General features: G+C 34.7%; 1 protein-coding gene across 4 annotated transcripts; it reads right to left on the reverse strand.

Annotated features, from left to right (window-relative positions):
* Positions 1-517: 517 nt before the first annotated feature.
* LOC145044190 (A-kinase anchor-like protein) lies at positions 518-16059 on the reverse strand. Of its 4 annotated transcripts, none has more exons than XM_078993039.1 (24): positions 15908-16059; positions 14757-15089; positions 14148-14534; positions 13274-13768; positions 12599-13144; positions 11547-12272; positions 10759-11289; positions 9619-10320; positions 7987-9354; positions 6095-7417; positions 5883-6002; positions 5677-5796; positions 5385-5594; positions 5062-5256; positions 4370-4873; positions 4130-4273; positions 3917-4042; positions 3763-3831; positions 3602-3670; positions 3249-3488; positions 3011-3136; positions 2671-2925; positions 1702-2379; positions 518-1589 (listed from the first exon to the last, which is right to left on the reverse strand). In XM_078993039.1, the coding sequence occupies exons 1-24, from the start codon at positions 15950-15952 to the stop codon at positions 831-833; spliced, it is 10071 nt and encodes a 3356-aa protein (XP_078849165.1). In that variant the 5' UTR covers positions 15953-16059; the 3' UTR covers positions 518-830. The 4 variants fall into 4 exon arrangements, with proteins under 4 accessions (XP_078849165.1, XP_078849163.1, XP_078849164.1 ...); XM_078993037.1 differs by having other exon boundaries at positions 5677-5805; XM_078993038.1 differs by having other exon boundaries at positions 5874-6002.
* Positions 16060-16753: the final 694 nt, after the last annotated feature.

Here is a 16753-nt window from a genome sequence, read left to right on the forward strand (position 1 = left end):
GAAATCTAGCATTCCCCTACCAATCTCTATGTAAGTTTCCCCCGTACCTTCCGATTAAATAAAGTCATCTCAATGTTCTAATGTCGATCTACTACATACCTACATAACTACATTTGATGAATCGAAATATTCACACCAGAGCTTATGTATACGTGGAGTCAATATCTTAATTATCACGATTGGTATTTGGTGTGTGTATCCTCAAATCCGAATAGGAAATGGTCCGTGAAAGTTTGAAAGGATATGATTCGTTGAGTTTTAAGTTGGTTTCTCTAAATAATTAGCACTAGTCACTAAAATTTTTGCAATAGCAGTGTTAGATCATCATTCTACTGTCTGTCTTCTATGTGCGTTATTATGTTTGTCCTGGATTCCTGGTATCAAGTTTGAAAGGAATGTACGCTATTCAGCACGTTTGAAAGGGCATGGTGTACCCCTTCCTGAATTCTTCTACCTCCATTGCACTTTTAGAATCTGGTGTAGACCTTAATCTATACACAATAGTAAGATGGAATACTTTTTGTAAAAGAGAGACAAACTGTCATCACATAAGTTTTAAGGAAAATTCGATTTACAAAACACTAGTTTCACACATTTCACTCAAGCACACAATGTATATGCAAAATAATACTGCATTCATCTCACTCTTCTACCTCTACTTAAAAAAAGAGACAAGTCTAACAACTGCTTCCTCCTAGGCTTGATCCTTAATCGAAATCAAAGGCCTTTTCCCCACGTTCATCAAGCATGTAATGTGGTGAGTTCCATTTGAACCATTTATCACATTTGCTTTTTTTCTTTCTTGAAAATTTACATACTGATATGTCTTGCTAAGTACTCACTTGATCTTTCTCTTTTGGTGATGGTGGTTTTGAAGGAGAAGACTTACCAGTTATTGCTTTCTTCACCTTGGCGATTGAATGCTTAACTTTTGACCCAACACCTGACAATATATTATGAGATTTCTTAGGAGTCTTGACTTCAATGTCTTTCGATGCTTCTACCATAACCGGAGCATCAACCATTTGGTTATCTTCTTCATCCTCTTCTTCATTCTCTTCATCTGTTTTTGTTCCCTTCTCACCAGTTTCTTCTTTGTCTACTTGCTGATCTTTTGTCAGAGCTGTCTCTCTTTTTTCAATCAAATTTTCAGCCACTTCTGAGTCTCCTTTTGTTTGTTCATGCATCATGTCAGTAAACAAAATCTTAGCTGGCTCTGCTGTTTGAGACTTTTCTTTTTCATCACCCATTTTCTTCTCTTCTCCGAAAGCTTCACTGCTGCATTGTGATTCGGTTCCTGAAGATTTAGTGGCTTTTAAATCATCTGCCTCAGCAATCAATGGCTTTGTAGTTGGCTCCCCTTGCTCATTTTCCACATCTTTGTTTCCACTTAAGAGCTTTCTCTCTATACTCTCATCTAGATGTGGTTTATTTGAGGACTGGTTATCCACAGTGCAAGCTGAACCTTCATATGTTGGTATTTCCGGTTGAATTTTACTTATTTTTATAAGGTCATCTGTTACATGTTTCTGTGAAATCTCCAAGTCCTCTGTAGCTATAGTACCAGGAGTCACAGTTGCATCAAGTTCCTGCAAAATGATTACCAGTTTATTAGTTGTGGGAATGGAAATATAGGAACAAAGGTTAACTGGGTTACAAAAGTGAATAAGGTGCATGAGAAGATTTTTAATTCTATCAAACCTTTTCAGTTGGAATTTCTCTCTCTATGTTTTCATCTACTTCTTTTTTCTGCACACTTTGAATATCAGAGCATTCTGCATTGGGCACGGCATCAATAGTTATTGCTTCTGGTGTATAATCAAAGTCCTTCTCACGCTTTTGAACATCTATTACAGCAACTTCAGGTGTAATTTTCTCAATGGTAGTAGTAGTTTCTGGGTCATTTTTCTCTAGAAGCATCATGGGGGAAGCTTCCTGAACATTTCCTGGTAAACTTTCAGAAACTTTGCTACCCTCAGGGACTATTTCAGCAACATCAGATGCAATTTCAAAAACTTCAGTTGGCTTTTCTTCAAGTTTGTGTATAGCATCATAGCCTCTGCTGATGCTCTCCTCAGATCTAACTTCTATACCTTGCTCTGTAGGACTCCATATCGAATCAGAAGTGGTTTTCGTGAGGTCATCTGCTTGTGATTCGCTTAGTGTTTCTTTCTCCTTGTTTGCATCTTCTTCCAATGTCTTTTCTTCTGTCACCAAAATCTTTGGAAACTCTTCCTCTGTGAATTCTAGATTCTGATCCTTGTTGCTTATGCTGCTGTGCTCAACCTTTGTCTTATCTGTTTCCGGTACTAGTTCATTTGTTTGATCTTCAACAGTTGAAGATGCAAGTTCTTCAGGTGGTACCATGGACACAAGTTTCTGTTACGTGAAAAACAATCACCAAAAATCTACATGATCAGTAGGGGAAGGTTAAATTTCCATTTGCATGCAATACTCTAAATGTCATTTATAAAGGACGCAACTGAAAGCTTATGTTGCCATGATAAAACAACATTAAGTCAGGTCATGTTAACAATGTCTTATTAGCATAGGATCAGTATAGGGAGGCTTTAACCATGGGATAATCACAGTAATATTTTGTCTCAAATCGAATTAATAAAAGACAAACTTAGGGTTATTTTTTTTATCATCAGGGCTTAATCTTTTTACCTTCTCACTTAATGACCCATCCACAAGTGTTTGACACGTGTCATTTGTTACTTCAGGATGTTCTTCCTCCATCTCCATCTTGAGAGTTGTTTCAGGAGTTTGTATTTCAGATATCAGTTTATCATCCTTTTCTTTCTTCTCAAACTCAAGATCAGGGGCTTCTGCAGACTGTATATTTTCTAGTTCTGTTGGGATTTCTGCTTTCACTTCTTTGACTTCATTGTTTCCAGCTGGTGTCGGCTTTGAATATTCTATCTGTTAAAAGATATTTATCATTTTAATATCTGAATAAATGAAATCAATCTGATATTTTAGCATCCTTCTTGCTGTCTTTACTGACCTCATCAGCTAGGTCTTTTTGATTTGATGTCGATGTCTTATCGAGTTCTGGAGGACATATATCTTCCTCAGAAACATGTTCATTGACTTCATTTTTTTCCTCTTCTTTTTCAGTCTCCACTGCAACCTGCTCAATACATACAATGTTGTTATCATGTAAGCAGAAGTTTTGGAGTACCTGGTGAACAGTGAACAAAAAAGAACAAGAAAGACATAATTGAGTACTACTTTTGAATTACCTCATCAGTCAAGATGATATTGTTGATCTCATTTTGATTTTCTGTGTTGTCAATCTGATTTTCAGGTGCAAGTGTAACATCCTCTTCCATATCTCTTTTCTCATCTGCTAATTCCTTTTCACTTGTATGCTTAATGATGTTTTCAGAGGTGATATCTGATTGTTCTGGTTCAGGTTTTGTTTCCTTAACCTCGTCTTCTTCCATCACTGATTCAGATGTGGGTTTGATTACTTCAAGATCCTATTTTGCAACAAAAGAAGAAAAAATAAAATTTAGATAGTATGATTGATAAGGCTTCTTAGGATAACAGAAGCATACAAGGAATGGTGATATTTCTTTATTTGTGCACTAACCTCTTTAATGAAAACTGCATCACGAGATGATATTGAAAGGTGTTCTGCAACTTGCTTGCTTTCTGTTGTCTGTTTTCAGTAGCGTAAAGTATATCAAGTTCATTATCAGAGAAATGCAAGAAAAAGAATGTGTTATTCAAAGCTCTTGAAAATCTTCTAACCTCTTCACTTGAAATTTCATCAGTTCTAACCTCAGAGACCCCAACAGGTTTCAGATCTGAATATGGTATCTACGTGAAAAAATGTCATGTTAAAACACATACTCATACAGATATGAACAGAATACAAATCTCATCTTTCTGTTAATAGACTCACCACATGTGCCATTTCCTTTTGATCTTCTGATGATTTCTCCTGAAGTTCTGTAGAATGACTATCTTCCTCAACAATCTGTTCCTTGAGGTCATCTATTTCCTTTACCTTTGGTATATTTAAAGGCACCTGTTCATTTTATATAACATTCCTGTAAGCAGATCTCTTTGATGACTTGATAGATAGGAAAGTCTAGTGGTATTATTTCTTGCTCACCTCTTCAGTCAAGATAGCATTCTTTAACATCTCACTGCAGTCTTCTATGCTATTAAGCTGATTTTCTTGTGTAACATCCTCTTTCATATCTTCTTTTTCATACAATGAATAATCTGCACCAATTTCTGTTGTCTGTTCTGTTTTCTGCATCCATTAGTGTCAAAAATATGTTAAGAAAAGACAAAAAGAAATGCAATAAAAGCATGTGTGAACTGTAAAGACATTGTAATTCTATCTGACCTCATCACTTGAAGTTTCTTCTGTTACAGTTTGTTTCTCTTCATCCACATATGTTGCTGTTGCTGATGTAAGACAGTCTTCTTTCAGGTTTGAATCTTCTGACTTGGGCACCACTTCAGGGATCTGTACATCATAGACAGATTCAAGATCTATTGGCAAAGTTTTAGGGGTTTCTTCTGTTGAAGTTACTAATGAACTTGAGGGTACACTATCTTCTTGAGGTTCGACTTCTGTTGTTTCATTTGAATCTGTAGATTTTTCATTTGATACTTCATCCAGACCATCATTCTGTTGCTCAACAGGTTCAATCTCCCTTGTTCTTGCATCTTGAAAGCACTTTTCTTCTTTAGTTGTAGTGTCATTTGGATTCTCTATACTGTCATGGGATAAATATTCATCCTTTTTTGTGATTTCCTCTTCTGTAGTTTCACTTATGGTTTCAGTTGGACCTGCCTGTATCTCCTCAACAATTTGTCCTTTAGGTTGACCAAGCTCTGAAGACACCTGTTTAAAATATATTTTTTTAAACAATTTAATATAACAAACAACTGAATATCCAAGAAGGTTGAGCTATATCTGTTATAAAAGGAAGTCTTTTGAATATTCTATCTGTTAAAAGATGATTTCCAACTTTGAATGAACAAATGAAAACATTTTGATGTTATAGTTCCCTTCTTCCCATGTCCACTGACCTCATCGGTTAATTCCTTTTCATCTGATGTTGTTGTCTTTTCATCTGCTAAATCCTTTTCAGGCAAGATGACATTCTCCATGATGTTTTCAGGGGTGATGTCTGATTGTTCTGGTTGAGGCTTTGTTTCCTTAACCTGGTATTCTTCTATCACTATCTCAGACGTGGGTTTGAGTTCTCCATGTAGTTCTGGATTCTATTTTGCACAAAATAAACCAAAAGAATTCAGATAGTTTTACTTTCCATATAACAACATAAGTGTTCATGATAGAGTGATTATATGTCAAGATGCATTAACATCAAAACTCTTGAAAATTTTCTAACCTCTGTACTTGAAGTTTCATTAGCTTCAAGTTCATGTTCTTTCTCTCCATTGTTTTCATCTGTATACTCGGTTGTCGCTGAGACAATGCTCTCTTCTTTCACTTTTGAGTCTTCAGAATCAGCAACTACTTCAGGGGTTTGTACATCACAAACAGATTCAAGAGCCTGTTTGGGTGACTCATCGATTTCTGATGGATCTGAATACGATATCTGCTTAAAAAAAATTCATGTTAACACATATTCATACAGCATGAACAAAATACTATTCTCATCTTTCTTTTAATAGACTAACCACAGGTGCCTTTTGATCTTCTGTTGATTTCTCGTGTAGCTCTGTGGAATTACTATATTCCTCAACAATCTGTTCTTCGAGGTCATCTGTTCCCTTTTCCTTTTGTGTCTCTAAAGGTACCTGTTCAATCTATATAACATTCATGTAAGCAGACCCCTTTGATGACTTGATAGATAAGTAAGTGGTTATATATTTACCGTATTCACCTCTTTAGTCAAGATAACATCTTTTGATATCTCACTGCAGTCTTCGGTGCTATTAAGCTGATTTTCTTGTGTAACATCCTCTTTTTCATACAGTGATTTGTTTTCACCAATTTCTGTTGTCTGCATCCATTAGTGTCAAAGTATGTCAATAAAGCACAGAAGAAATGCAAGAAAAAAATGATGTGAACTGTAGGGACGTTTTTCTGTCTGACCTCTGCACTTGAAGCTTCTTTTGTTTCTGTTTCTTTTCCTTCATCCACATGCGTTGCTGTTGTAAGACACTCTTCTTTCATGTTTGAATCTTCTGACTCGGGCCCCACTCCAGGGATTTGTACCTCAGAAACAGTTTCAAGATCTTCAAGGAAGATCTCTTTAGTCATTTCTGTCTGCTCCTGCCTTTCCTCAGTATTGGCCACTGTGGTAGCATGTTGTCTGATTGTTGTTTCTTTTATATCCTCACTGGATGCATTCTGTGAGCTTGTAACATCATCTTCACCATCGTGGACTTCTTCTGACATTTTGAGGTCTTTTTCTTTTTCTTTATTTTTCTCTTTGCTCACTGTTTCATCCTCATTCAATTCAGATTCAGCCTTCTCTAATCCTGTCACTTCATGAACTTCCTTAACCAGGGAGCTTTGAGACTTTTCTGTTTGACCATCATCATTGACTACATCCTCCTTTTTTTCTATGGTTTCGACACTAGATTTGATTTCTTCAGTGTCTTCCTCTATACTTTCTCTAGTTTCAAAAAATTCGGGTTCTTTACCTTCTTCTTGGTAGTTCTTTTTTTGCAAGTCTTCTTCTAATGCTGCAACCTGTGAGGTTGTTACATTATCCTCACCTTGACCTTCTGCCGACATGTTGACCTGATCCTTTTCTTGATCTTCATCTTTAAAAGTTTCTATTGCTTTTATCCCTTCTTCAGATTCAACCTTTTCCGAACTAGTCTCATCATATACCTCTTTGACAGAGTGGATGGGAGGCGTTTCCATTTGACCATCATCATGCTCAATAGGCTCTTTGTTCTTTTCTTCAGTTTCTGTTTTCTCTTCTTGAGATTTCACTTGTGTTGATGTGAAAACATCAGTTGTGATCGCATGTGGCAACTCTCCTTGCTCCACTTTTTCTTCTGTTTTAACATTTGTGCTTATAAGTTCATTATCTTCCTCCATGCTTTCTCTAGTTTCAAAAAATACGTCCTCAGAGGCTGCAACTGTATCCTGTGAGAATATAACTTCATCCTCAACTTGGTCTTTTTCTGGAATCGTATCTTGTTCCTTTTCTTGATATTCATCTTTGCTTAAAATTTCTATTTCTTTCTCATTCTGATACATATCGGAATTTATCCCTTCTTCAGATACAGTCTTCTTCAAGTCAGTCTCTTCACATACTTCCTGTTGCTCCTTTTCAACTGTTTCGACACTTGGTTTGATTTCTTCAGTATACTTCTCTTGCTCAAAAATTATGTTGGCTCTTTCTTCGGGATTTTCTTCTATTTTATCTTTTGCTTCATTATCATCATACTGCTTGCTTGCCTATATGAAGAGTATATTTTGAGTACATGGGGAGAATGGACGAAACAGAACTTGGTAAGTCTGACGTATAGTCAAAGTTTGTAAAACAATCTTTGTGACAGCTTAGTTTATTGGTCTCTTTTTCAAAAGAAAATTATTAGGATCATTTGCTCTAAACTACTTTATATAACGGGTTTCCCTAAGAATTTATCATTTTTCATAAATATCCACAACTTGCTTTTCTTCTACTTCTATACCCCCCCCCCCCCCCCCCCCTTCCCCAACTGTATTGTTCAATTGAATAAATCAAGTTGTCTATTTGAAGTTACTCTTAATATGCTCTATAAAATATGTATTTTATCTTGTTTAGGGCCCTTAAAATGGTCTAATATGTATATTTGTAAGAGATACGTGAACTACCGATTTGAACAACTTATGCATTTGTGACTTTCTCAAACACATGAGATGAGAGATTTTGTAGCAGACAACATAATGTCTTGATACTTTTAGCATTGCAAGTTTAGTTGGAATGATGTACAAGTAAAACCTTTTGGAATAATTAGAGATTACTTAAGATGAACATAAATTACCTCTTGAGCATGAATTGATTTGTCTTCTGTTTCTTCCTTGAGGATCTCTTTGGTCAATGCACTATCATCTTTGCTCTCCTCAAAATCAACCACTGTGGTAACATGTTGACCAATTGTTGACTCTTGTATATCCTCACACGTTGCATCTTCTGAACTTGTAACAGCATCCCCACCAACTTGGACTTCTTCTGCCATTTTGAGTTCATGTTCCTTTTCTTGATTTTCCTCTTTGCTCACTATCTCATTTTCATTCAATTCAGATTCAGCCTTCTCTGATTCTGTTACTTCACACACTTCTTTAACCAATGGACTTTCAGACTTATCTGTTTGACCATCATCATTGACTATAGCATCTTCCTCAATCTTTTCTTCATTTTCCATAGTTTCTTCTTTAGGTTCTATTTCTGTTGAGCTGCAAACATCAGTAGTAATGACATGCAACAACCCTTGTTGCTCCATATTTTCTTTTGTTTCGATACTTGATTCGATTTCTTCAGTTTTTTCCTCTACACTTTCTCTCGTTCCAACAAATTCAGGTTCTTTACCTTCTTCTCGGTAGTTCTTTTCTTGCAAGTCTTCTTCTAAGGCTGCAACCTGTGAGCTTATTACATTATCCTCACCTTGACCTTCTGTTGATATGTCAACCTGATCCTTTTCTTGTTTTTCATCCTTGAAAGTTTCTATAGCTTTTACCTCTTGTTCAGATTCAACCTTTTTTGAGCTAGTCTCATCGGATACCTCCTTGGTAGTCTCCTCATAAACCTCCTTAATAGACTCTTCATTATTTTCTTCAGTTTCCATGGTCTCTTCTTGAGCACCACTTGTTTTTTCCTCTGTTTCTTCCATAAGGATCTCTTTAGGCATTAAACTTATCGCCTGTCCCTCCTCTAAATAGGCCATTGTGGTGTCATGTTGACCAACTGTTGTTTCTTTTATATCCTCACATGTTGAATCTTTTGAACTTGTAACATCATCCCCTAAACCTTTTCCTGACACATAAACCTCTTGTTCCTTTTCTTCATCTTCAACTTTGCTGGCTATTTCTTTCTCATTTGTTGTTTCTTTTACTTCTTTGCTATATTCAACACTCTCTGAAGCGGACTCGTTGTATACTTCATTGACTGGGGAGCTGTCAACATTTTCCTTTTGACCATCATCACTCTGAATAGGCTCGTCACTTTTTACTTCATGTTCTTCACTTTCTACCTGAGATTCTGTTTGTGATGTGATGCAATCATCATGCAACAATTCTTTTTGCTCGGTTTCAACACTTGGTTTGATTTCTTTAGTATCCTCCTCTTGCTCAATTTCTGAACAAGATTGAACAGTTTTGCTGTCGCTTTCATCAGGCTTTTGTTCCGTTTTGTCCTATTAGAGAAAAAGTATTCAGTATATTGTACGAATGAAAGAAATGAAATAATGATTTATATAAACTGGCTCAAAGCTTTTGAAAACAATCTTTGTGGTAGGTTTTTTCATTGTTCTTTTTTAAAATAAATGTGAGTGACAGTTGTCCTTTATAACATGATTCTGCATTGCTTAGTGATAAAACATTGCAAGTTTTAGTTGCAATGATGTACAAGTAAAACCTTTTGGATTGTTTAGAGTTAACATTGGATGAACACAAATTACCTCATGAGCATCAATTATTGTTTCTTTTATATCCTCGCTGGATGCATTCAACGAGTTTGTAACATCATCTCCACCACCTTGGATTTCTTCTGACATTTTAAGCTCTTGTTCCTTTTCTTGAATTTCCTCTTTGCTCACTATTTCATTCTCATTCAATTCAGATCCAGCCTTCTCTGATCCTGTTACTTCAGACACTTCCTTAACCAATGGGCTTTCAGACTTATCTGTTTGACCATCATCATTCACTGACGCCTCTTCATCAATCTTTATATCATCTTTTGTATCAACACTAGATTTGATTTCTTCAGTATCTTCCTCTATATACTCTCTAGGTTTGACAAATTCGGGTTCCTTACCTTCATCATCATATTTTGTTTCTGGTAAGTCCTCTATAGAGGTTGCATCTTGTGAGAAAGTGACATCATCTTTTTCTTGGTCTTCTTGTGAAATGGACTCTTGTTCTTTTTCTTTTTCTTTATCTTCATCTTTGTCAGAAGGTTCTACCCCTTCAAATTTAGCCTTCTCTAAGTGAGTTTCTTCACATACTTCAATCACATCTTCATCGTCTGTAATCTTCACTTGCTCCTTTTCATCTGTTTCAACACTTGGCTTGATTTCTTCGGTATTTTCAATTTTGTTGACACTTTCCTCAGGCTTTTGTTCTATTTTTTCGTTTGCGCCACTCTCATACTGATCGCTTGCCTATATGAACACAAGTTTTTTGAGTACATGGTTAGAATGAAAGTAACACATTATGATAAGTCTAACGCACAGTCAAAGTTTGTAAAACAATCTTTGTGGCAGCTTCATAAAAATTGTGAGCCAAAGTTGCTATAAACTACTTTATAGAATGGTTTTCTCTAAACCTTTGGAGGAGACAAGCATTTGACATTAAAACTATATATGAAAATCATAATATTGTCTTATACTTTTATAGATTAAACATAAAACTAGTACGAATTAGCCTTAACATCTAACAATACATTATTATAATCTGTCCTTTTTAGTTTCTCTTACACATGAGATAAGAGATTATGCAGCAGACAGCAACATTTCAAATTCTAATTAGATTGATCTACAATTAAAACTGTAAAACCTTTTAGGAATAGTTAGGGTTTACTTAGAATGAACATGAGTTACCTCTTGAGCATCACTTGATTGGTCCTCTGCTTCTTCCTTAAAGATCTCCTTAGGCGTTGAGTTTAGAGCCTGTTCCTCCTCTAAATAGGTCACTGTAGTAACATGCTCACCAGTTGTTGTTTCTTTTATATCCTCAAATGTTGCATCTTGTGAACATGTATCATCATCCCCTAAACCTTTTCCTGACACATAAACCTCTTGTTCCTTTTCTTCATCTTCAACTTTGCTTGCTATTTCGTTTTCATTCAGATCGATATTAACACTGTCAGAAAGTTTTAACCCTTCTTCAGATTCAACCTTCTCTGAGACAGTCTCTTCACATGCTTCCTTCACCATGGTCTCTGTATTAGAACTATCAGAGTATTTTACCTCATCTTTATATTCAATTTTCTCTGAACTAGCCTCTTCAAATACTTGTTGCTCGGTTTCAACACTTGGTTTGGTTTCTTCAGTATCTTTCTCTTGCTCAATTTCTGAACAAGACTGTACAATTTTGTTGTCGCTTTCCTCATACTTTTGTTCTTTTTTGTCCTATTAGAGAAGAAATATTCAGTATATTATACGACAAAAAGAAAATAAATGATGATTTATATAAATAGGCTAAAATTTTTGAAAACAATCTTTGTGGTAGGTTTTTTTCATTGTTATTCTATAAAATAAATGTAAGTGATAGTTGTACTTTATAACATGAATCTACATTGGTTAGTGATAAAAAAAGCATTTCAAGTTTTAGTTGGAATGATGTACAAGTAAAACCTTTTGAATTGTTTAGGAGTTACACGATTTACCTCTTGAGCATCAATCACACTCTGATTTTGCTCCTCGAAGTCGATATTAGCCACTGGGGTAGCCTGTTGACCAATTATTGCTTCTTTTATATCCTCACTGGATGCATTCTGTGAGCTTGTAACATCATCTCCACCACCTTGGGCTTCTTCTGACATTTTAATCTCTTGTTCTTTTTCTTGATTTTCCTCTTTGCTCACTATTTCGTTCTCATTCAATTCAGATTCAGCCTTCTCTGAGCTTGTCGCATCACATACTTCCTTCACCAAGGGGCTTTCAGACTTCTTTGTTTGATCATCATCATTCACTGATGCCTCTTCATCAATCTTTATATCATCTTTTGTATCAGCACTAGATTTGATTTCTTGAGTATCTTCCTCTATATTCTCTCTAGGTTTGACAAATACGGGTAAGTCCTCTATAGAGGTTGCATCTTGTGAGCATTTGACATCATCTTTTACTTGGTCTTCTTCTGAAATGATAGACTCTTGTTCTTTTTCTTTTTCTTGATCTTTATCATTGTCAGAAGGTTCTACCCCTTGAAATTTACCCTTCTCTTCTGCACATACTGCAATCACATCTTCTTCATAGTCTGTAATCTTCACTTGCTCCTTTTCATCTATTTCCACACTTGGCTTGACTTCTTCGGTATCTTCAATTTTGTTGACAATTTCCTCGGGATTTTGTTCTATTTTTTCGTTTGCTCCACTCTCATACTGCTCGCTTGCCTACATGAACACAAGTATTTTGAGTACATGTGGAGAATGAAAGTAATACATCATGATAAGTCTAATGCATAGTCAAAGTTTTAAAACAATCTTTCTGGCAGCTTCAAAAAAAAAATTGTGAGCCAAAGTTGCTATAAACTACTTTATAGAATGGTTTTCTCTAAACATTTATCATCTTATGAACACTAACTCTTCTCAACAAATGAAATTAAACCTTTGGAGGAGACAAGCATTTGACATTAAAACTATGTATGAAAATCATAATATTGTCTTATACTTTTAAAGATTAAACATAGAACTAGTAAGAACTCTAACTCTTCACTTACTTGTTGCTCCATTTCAACACTTGGTTTGATATCTTCAGTATCTTCCCCTTGCTCTGTTTCTGAAGAAGACTTTACACTTACTTGTTCCTTTTCTTCATATGCTATTTCATTCTCATTCAAAGCGATATTGGAACTGTCATAAAATTGTAACCCTTCTTCAGATTCAACCTTCTTTAAGATAGTCTCTTCACTAGTTCTGATTTCTTCAGTATCTTCCCCTATACTTTCTTTAGTTTTAACAACTTCAGGTTCATTAACTTCACTGTGGTGTTCTCTTTCTTTTAAGTCTCCTTCATAAGTTGAGGTTGTAACAGTATCATCACCTTGGTCTTTTTCTAATGTGTTGCCCTCTTGTTTCCATTCTAGATCTTCATCTTTGCCTAAAATCGGTAGTGTTTTCTCGTTGATCTCTACATTAGAACTATCAGAATGTTTGACCTCTTCTTCATATTCAACTTTTTCCAAACTGGTATCTTCATCTACAATTTTGTTGACATTTTCCTCAGACTTTTGTTCTCTTTCTTCCTTCGCACACTCCTCGCTTGCCTATTCGGGAAGTTGGTTTTGTTTTTTCAGTATACATAAATAAATGATGATTTATAGGAATAGGCTCCAAGTTTATGAAGTTAAACCTTTTGGAATAGTTAGAGATTACTTAAAATGAACATAAATTACCTTTTGAGCATCACTTGATTTGTCCTCTTGTTCCTTTTCTTCATCTTCAACTTTGCTTGCCATTTCATTCTCTTTCAGGGAAATATTGTAACTGTTCGAAAGCTGTAACCCTTCTTCATATCCAGTCTTCTCTGAAACAGTCTCTTCACTTGCTTCTTTTACAATGGGGCTTTCAGACTTGATCTGTGTTAAAGAACTATCAGAATGTTTTACCTCTTCTTTATATTCAACATTTTGTAAACCAGTTTCTACACTCTGAATTGCTTCATCATTTTTTATTTCATGTTCTGTACTTATTACATGAGGCTCTGTTTGTGATGTGATGCAATCATCAGGTATGAGCTCTGTTTTCTCCTCTGTTTCAACACTTGGTTTGATTTCTTCAGTATCTTCCTTTTGCTCAATCTCTGAAGAAGACTGTACAAATTTATCGACACTTTCCTCATGCTCTTGTTCTCTTTCTTCCTTTGCTCCATTCTCACACTTCTCACTTGCCTATTCAGGAAAAAACTATTTTCAGTATACGGGAATGATGAAAGAAAAAGAAATGGTTACATATGTGAATAGTATTTGATTATCATTTTAGATTCAAGGAGAAGAGTATTTGATTATATGTTTATATGAGAATCATAGTATGGTCTTATGGGATTAAGCATACAAGTAAAAATTCACAGCTTCGTAGATCTCTACAAGTTCAATGTCAAAAAATCGAGTTGTATCTCTTCTTGTAGATGCTTTTATTACCTAGATTTTCCAACTATTATGGAGTTCAACAACTTATACACTTACTAATTTCTCATACACATACACTTTATGATGTACAATTAGAACCTTTTGGAATGGTTAGAGATTACTTAGATTGGAGATGAATTACCTCTTGAGGATTAATTCTTATGTCCTCTACTTCTTCTTCCTTGGGGATATCTTTAGGTGCTGCATTCAAAGTCTGCCCCTCTTCGACATAAGCCACTGTGGTAGCATGTTGAAAGGTCGTTTCTTCAACATCATCTTCTATATGTTCTTTAGTTTTAACAGCTTCAGCTTCATTACCTTCACCATGGTAGGTTTTTTCTTGTAAGCCTCCTTCAAATGTTGTGTCCTTTATACCATCATCACTTTCTATCCGAGGTTCTGTTTTCACTGCGATGCTATCCTTTTTCTCATCTGGTTCAACATTTGGTTTGATTTCATCAGTATCTTCCTCTTGCTTAATTTCTGAACAAGACTCGAAACTTCCCTCAGTTTTTTGGTCTCTTTGGTCCTATTCAAGAGAAACGTTTTCAGTATACGGGAAGAATGAAAGAAAAGAAATGATAAAGTTATATGAATAGGCTTACACAATGTTTGCATAAGTTGGGAAATTGTTGCATAATAATAAGGATTTATGGAATGAAACATGGTTTGAAACCATTTTGTTGCATATATGCACAATTAACCCTAGTTAGAAATTTACTTAGGTAGAAGTAGAACATCAATCACTAACCTCTTGAGAATTAATAGATTTGTCCTCTGTTTCTTCTTTGGAAGTAACAATCTGGACACTTTGATCATGAAATGGTTTGGCTTCTTCAATCTTTGTAGACTTTCTTTCTTCCTGATCTTCTGTAGTGGCAGCCTTGCAACTTTCTGTTGTGTCTTCATCAGCACTGACAATGGGTACTGAGAGTGCTTGGAAAAAAGTTTCACTCTCAGTTTCAACTTCTTCTGTATTTACAGTTTCTGCCACTTCAAGTTGCTTCGCTTTGTTACCAGAAAATTCTGCAATTTTTTCTCCCAAAATTTCACTTGACAAACCGTAATCTTCCCTTTCGTCTTTCTGCAGGAAAATCAATCGTTAAATACAGAGGTGTGTGCCTAATGGACTGAATCCGATGGAATTGGAATTCTAGATTCCATTCCATGGCATGTTGGACTGAATTCAGTTCCATCATTCCTTCAAGTTTCATGTTTGACGGATTTTTACCGTCTTTTAGAGGAGGGTGGAAAGAATTCAATTTCGTTTTTCTTTTTTATAATAAAAGACCAAAATACCCTTGTATAATATTAATATGTTGTAATAACTAATAACTAAGAGTAAGAAATCCAATTATATAGTTTTACAATAACTAAAAAAGATTTAAAATTACTTAATTTTTATGATCGAATTACATTTCATTTTCTGCCAAGTGCCAACTAAAAATGTGATTGATTATGATTCCTTCAGATTCCTATTCCTTTCACTGATTCCATTCCTTCCAAAAAAAACATTCTCGGAAAATATTGTTGTTTTCGAAAACTTAGTTCTAATTTGTTAATCCAACTTTTCAGTTTTTTTTTTACTGGATTGCTTTATGAAATTGATACATGGCGATCTTACTATTGAAGCAATCAACACTTATGTACTTTGGTATCAGTCTTATGATGCCAAAAATAATTAAAACTTTAAAGTTTATTACTACACAAATCTCTGATCTTTCTATGCAATTGATTCATACTCATGCAGACTTTTCAACTATGATCAGACTCCAACAGCATCAGATAAATCAAATCCACAAATTATGCCTCATAATACTAAAACTAAATCACAAATTTTACTAGTGATTCACACATCATATAAAGCAAAAAGAAATAAGATATAAAGTTATGATCACTAACCTTTGAGGATGAAAAATCTGGAATATCAATTTCGGGTGCTGCCATTGATCATATACAGTCAAAGCAAAATCTCACAGTTTAATTCTGTGAGATAATGACTGAAATGTTTTGGTATGTTTTTATTTTGAGATATGCCTACAGCTTTCAAAACTTCATGTTATATATATCTAAACCATATGGTCCCTTGATTAAACCTCTTGAGAAAGTGGGTAGTAAATGACAAAAATGCCACTTGGACATTGCTTTTAGTACTATATATATATATATATATATATATATATATATATATATATATATATATATATATATATATATATATATATATATATATATATATATATATATATATATATACTCACATGCTCATCCAGCCTAATACACAGATTTTAATCCAAGCTGTTATATGCTTCTTGTAAACAATCACTAGTAGTACAAGGGTATTTTTGTCAATCTACTCGATACAAGTTAATGAAACATAGACGTAGAAATAGAGCGCTTTAGTGGTCCATGGTTGCTATCTTATCGGCTAGAAAGAATATTCATAGAATTATTGCGGGTGGAATTGGTATTGATCGGCTTTCTCATTGGTCAAAACAACATTTACGATAATATTTAGGACTTTATTATTATTAACACCAATACAACTTATATATTTTGATTGATTAGAATATTCAGGACTTTATTATCAACAAAAACAGTCATTACATTATATTTTTCTACCGCTGTGAAAAAACTTAAGAAAAGCAGTAGGGTGATGATGATTATGATAGACATGATTAAGTGTGGTAATGGCCTTTAAAAAAAAAGTCCATTTTCATGCTTTATTATTATTATTTTTTTTTTCAT

This window comes from Lactuca saligna, chromosome 4 (assembly GCF_052625555.1).
Source record: "Lactuca saligna cultivar CGN05327 chromosome 4, ASM5262555v1, whole genome shotgun sequence".
Taxonomy (NCBI): domain Eukaryota; kingdom Viridiplantae; phylum Streptophyta; class Magnoliopsida; order Asterales; family Asteraceae; genus Lactuca; species Lactuca saligna.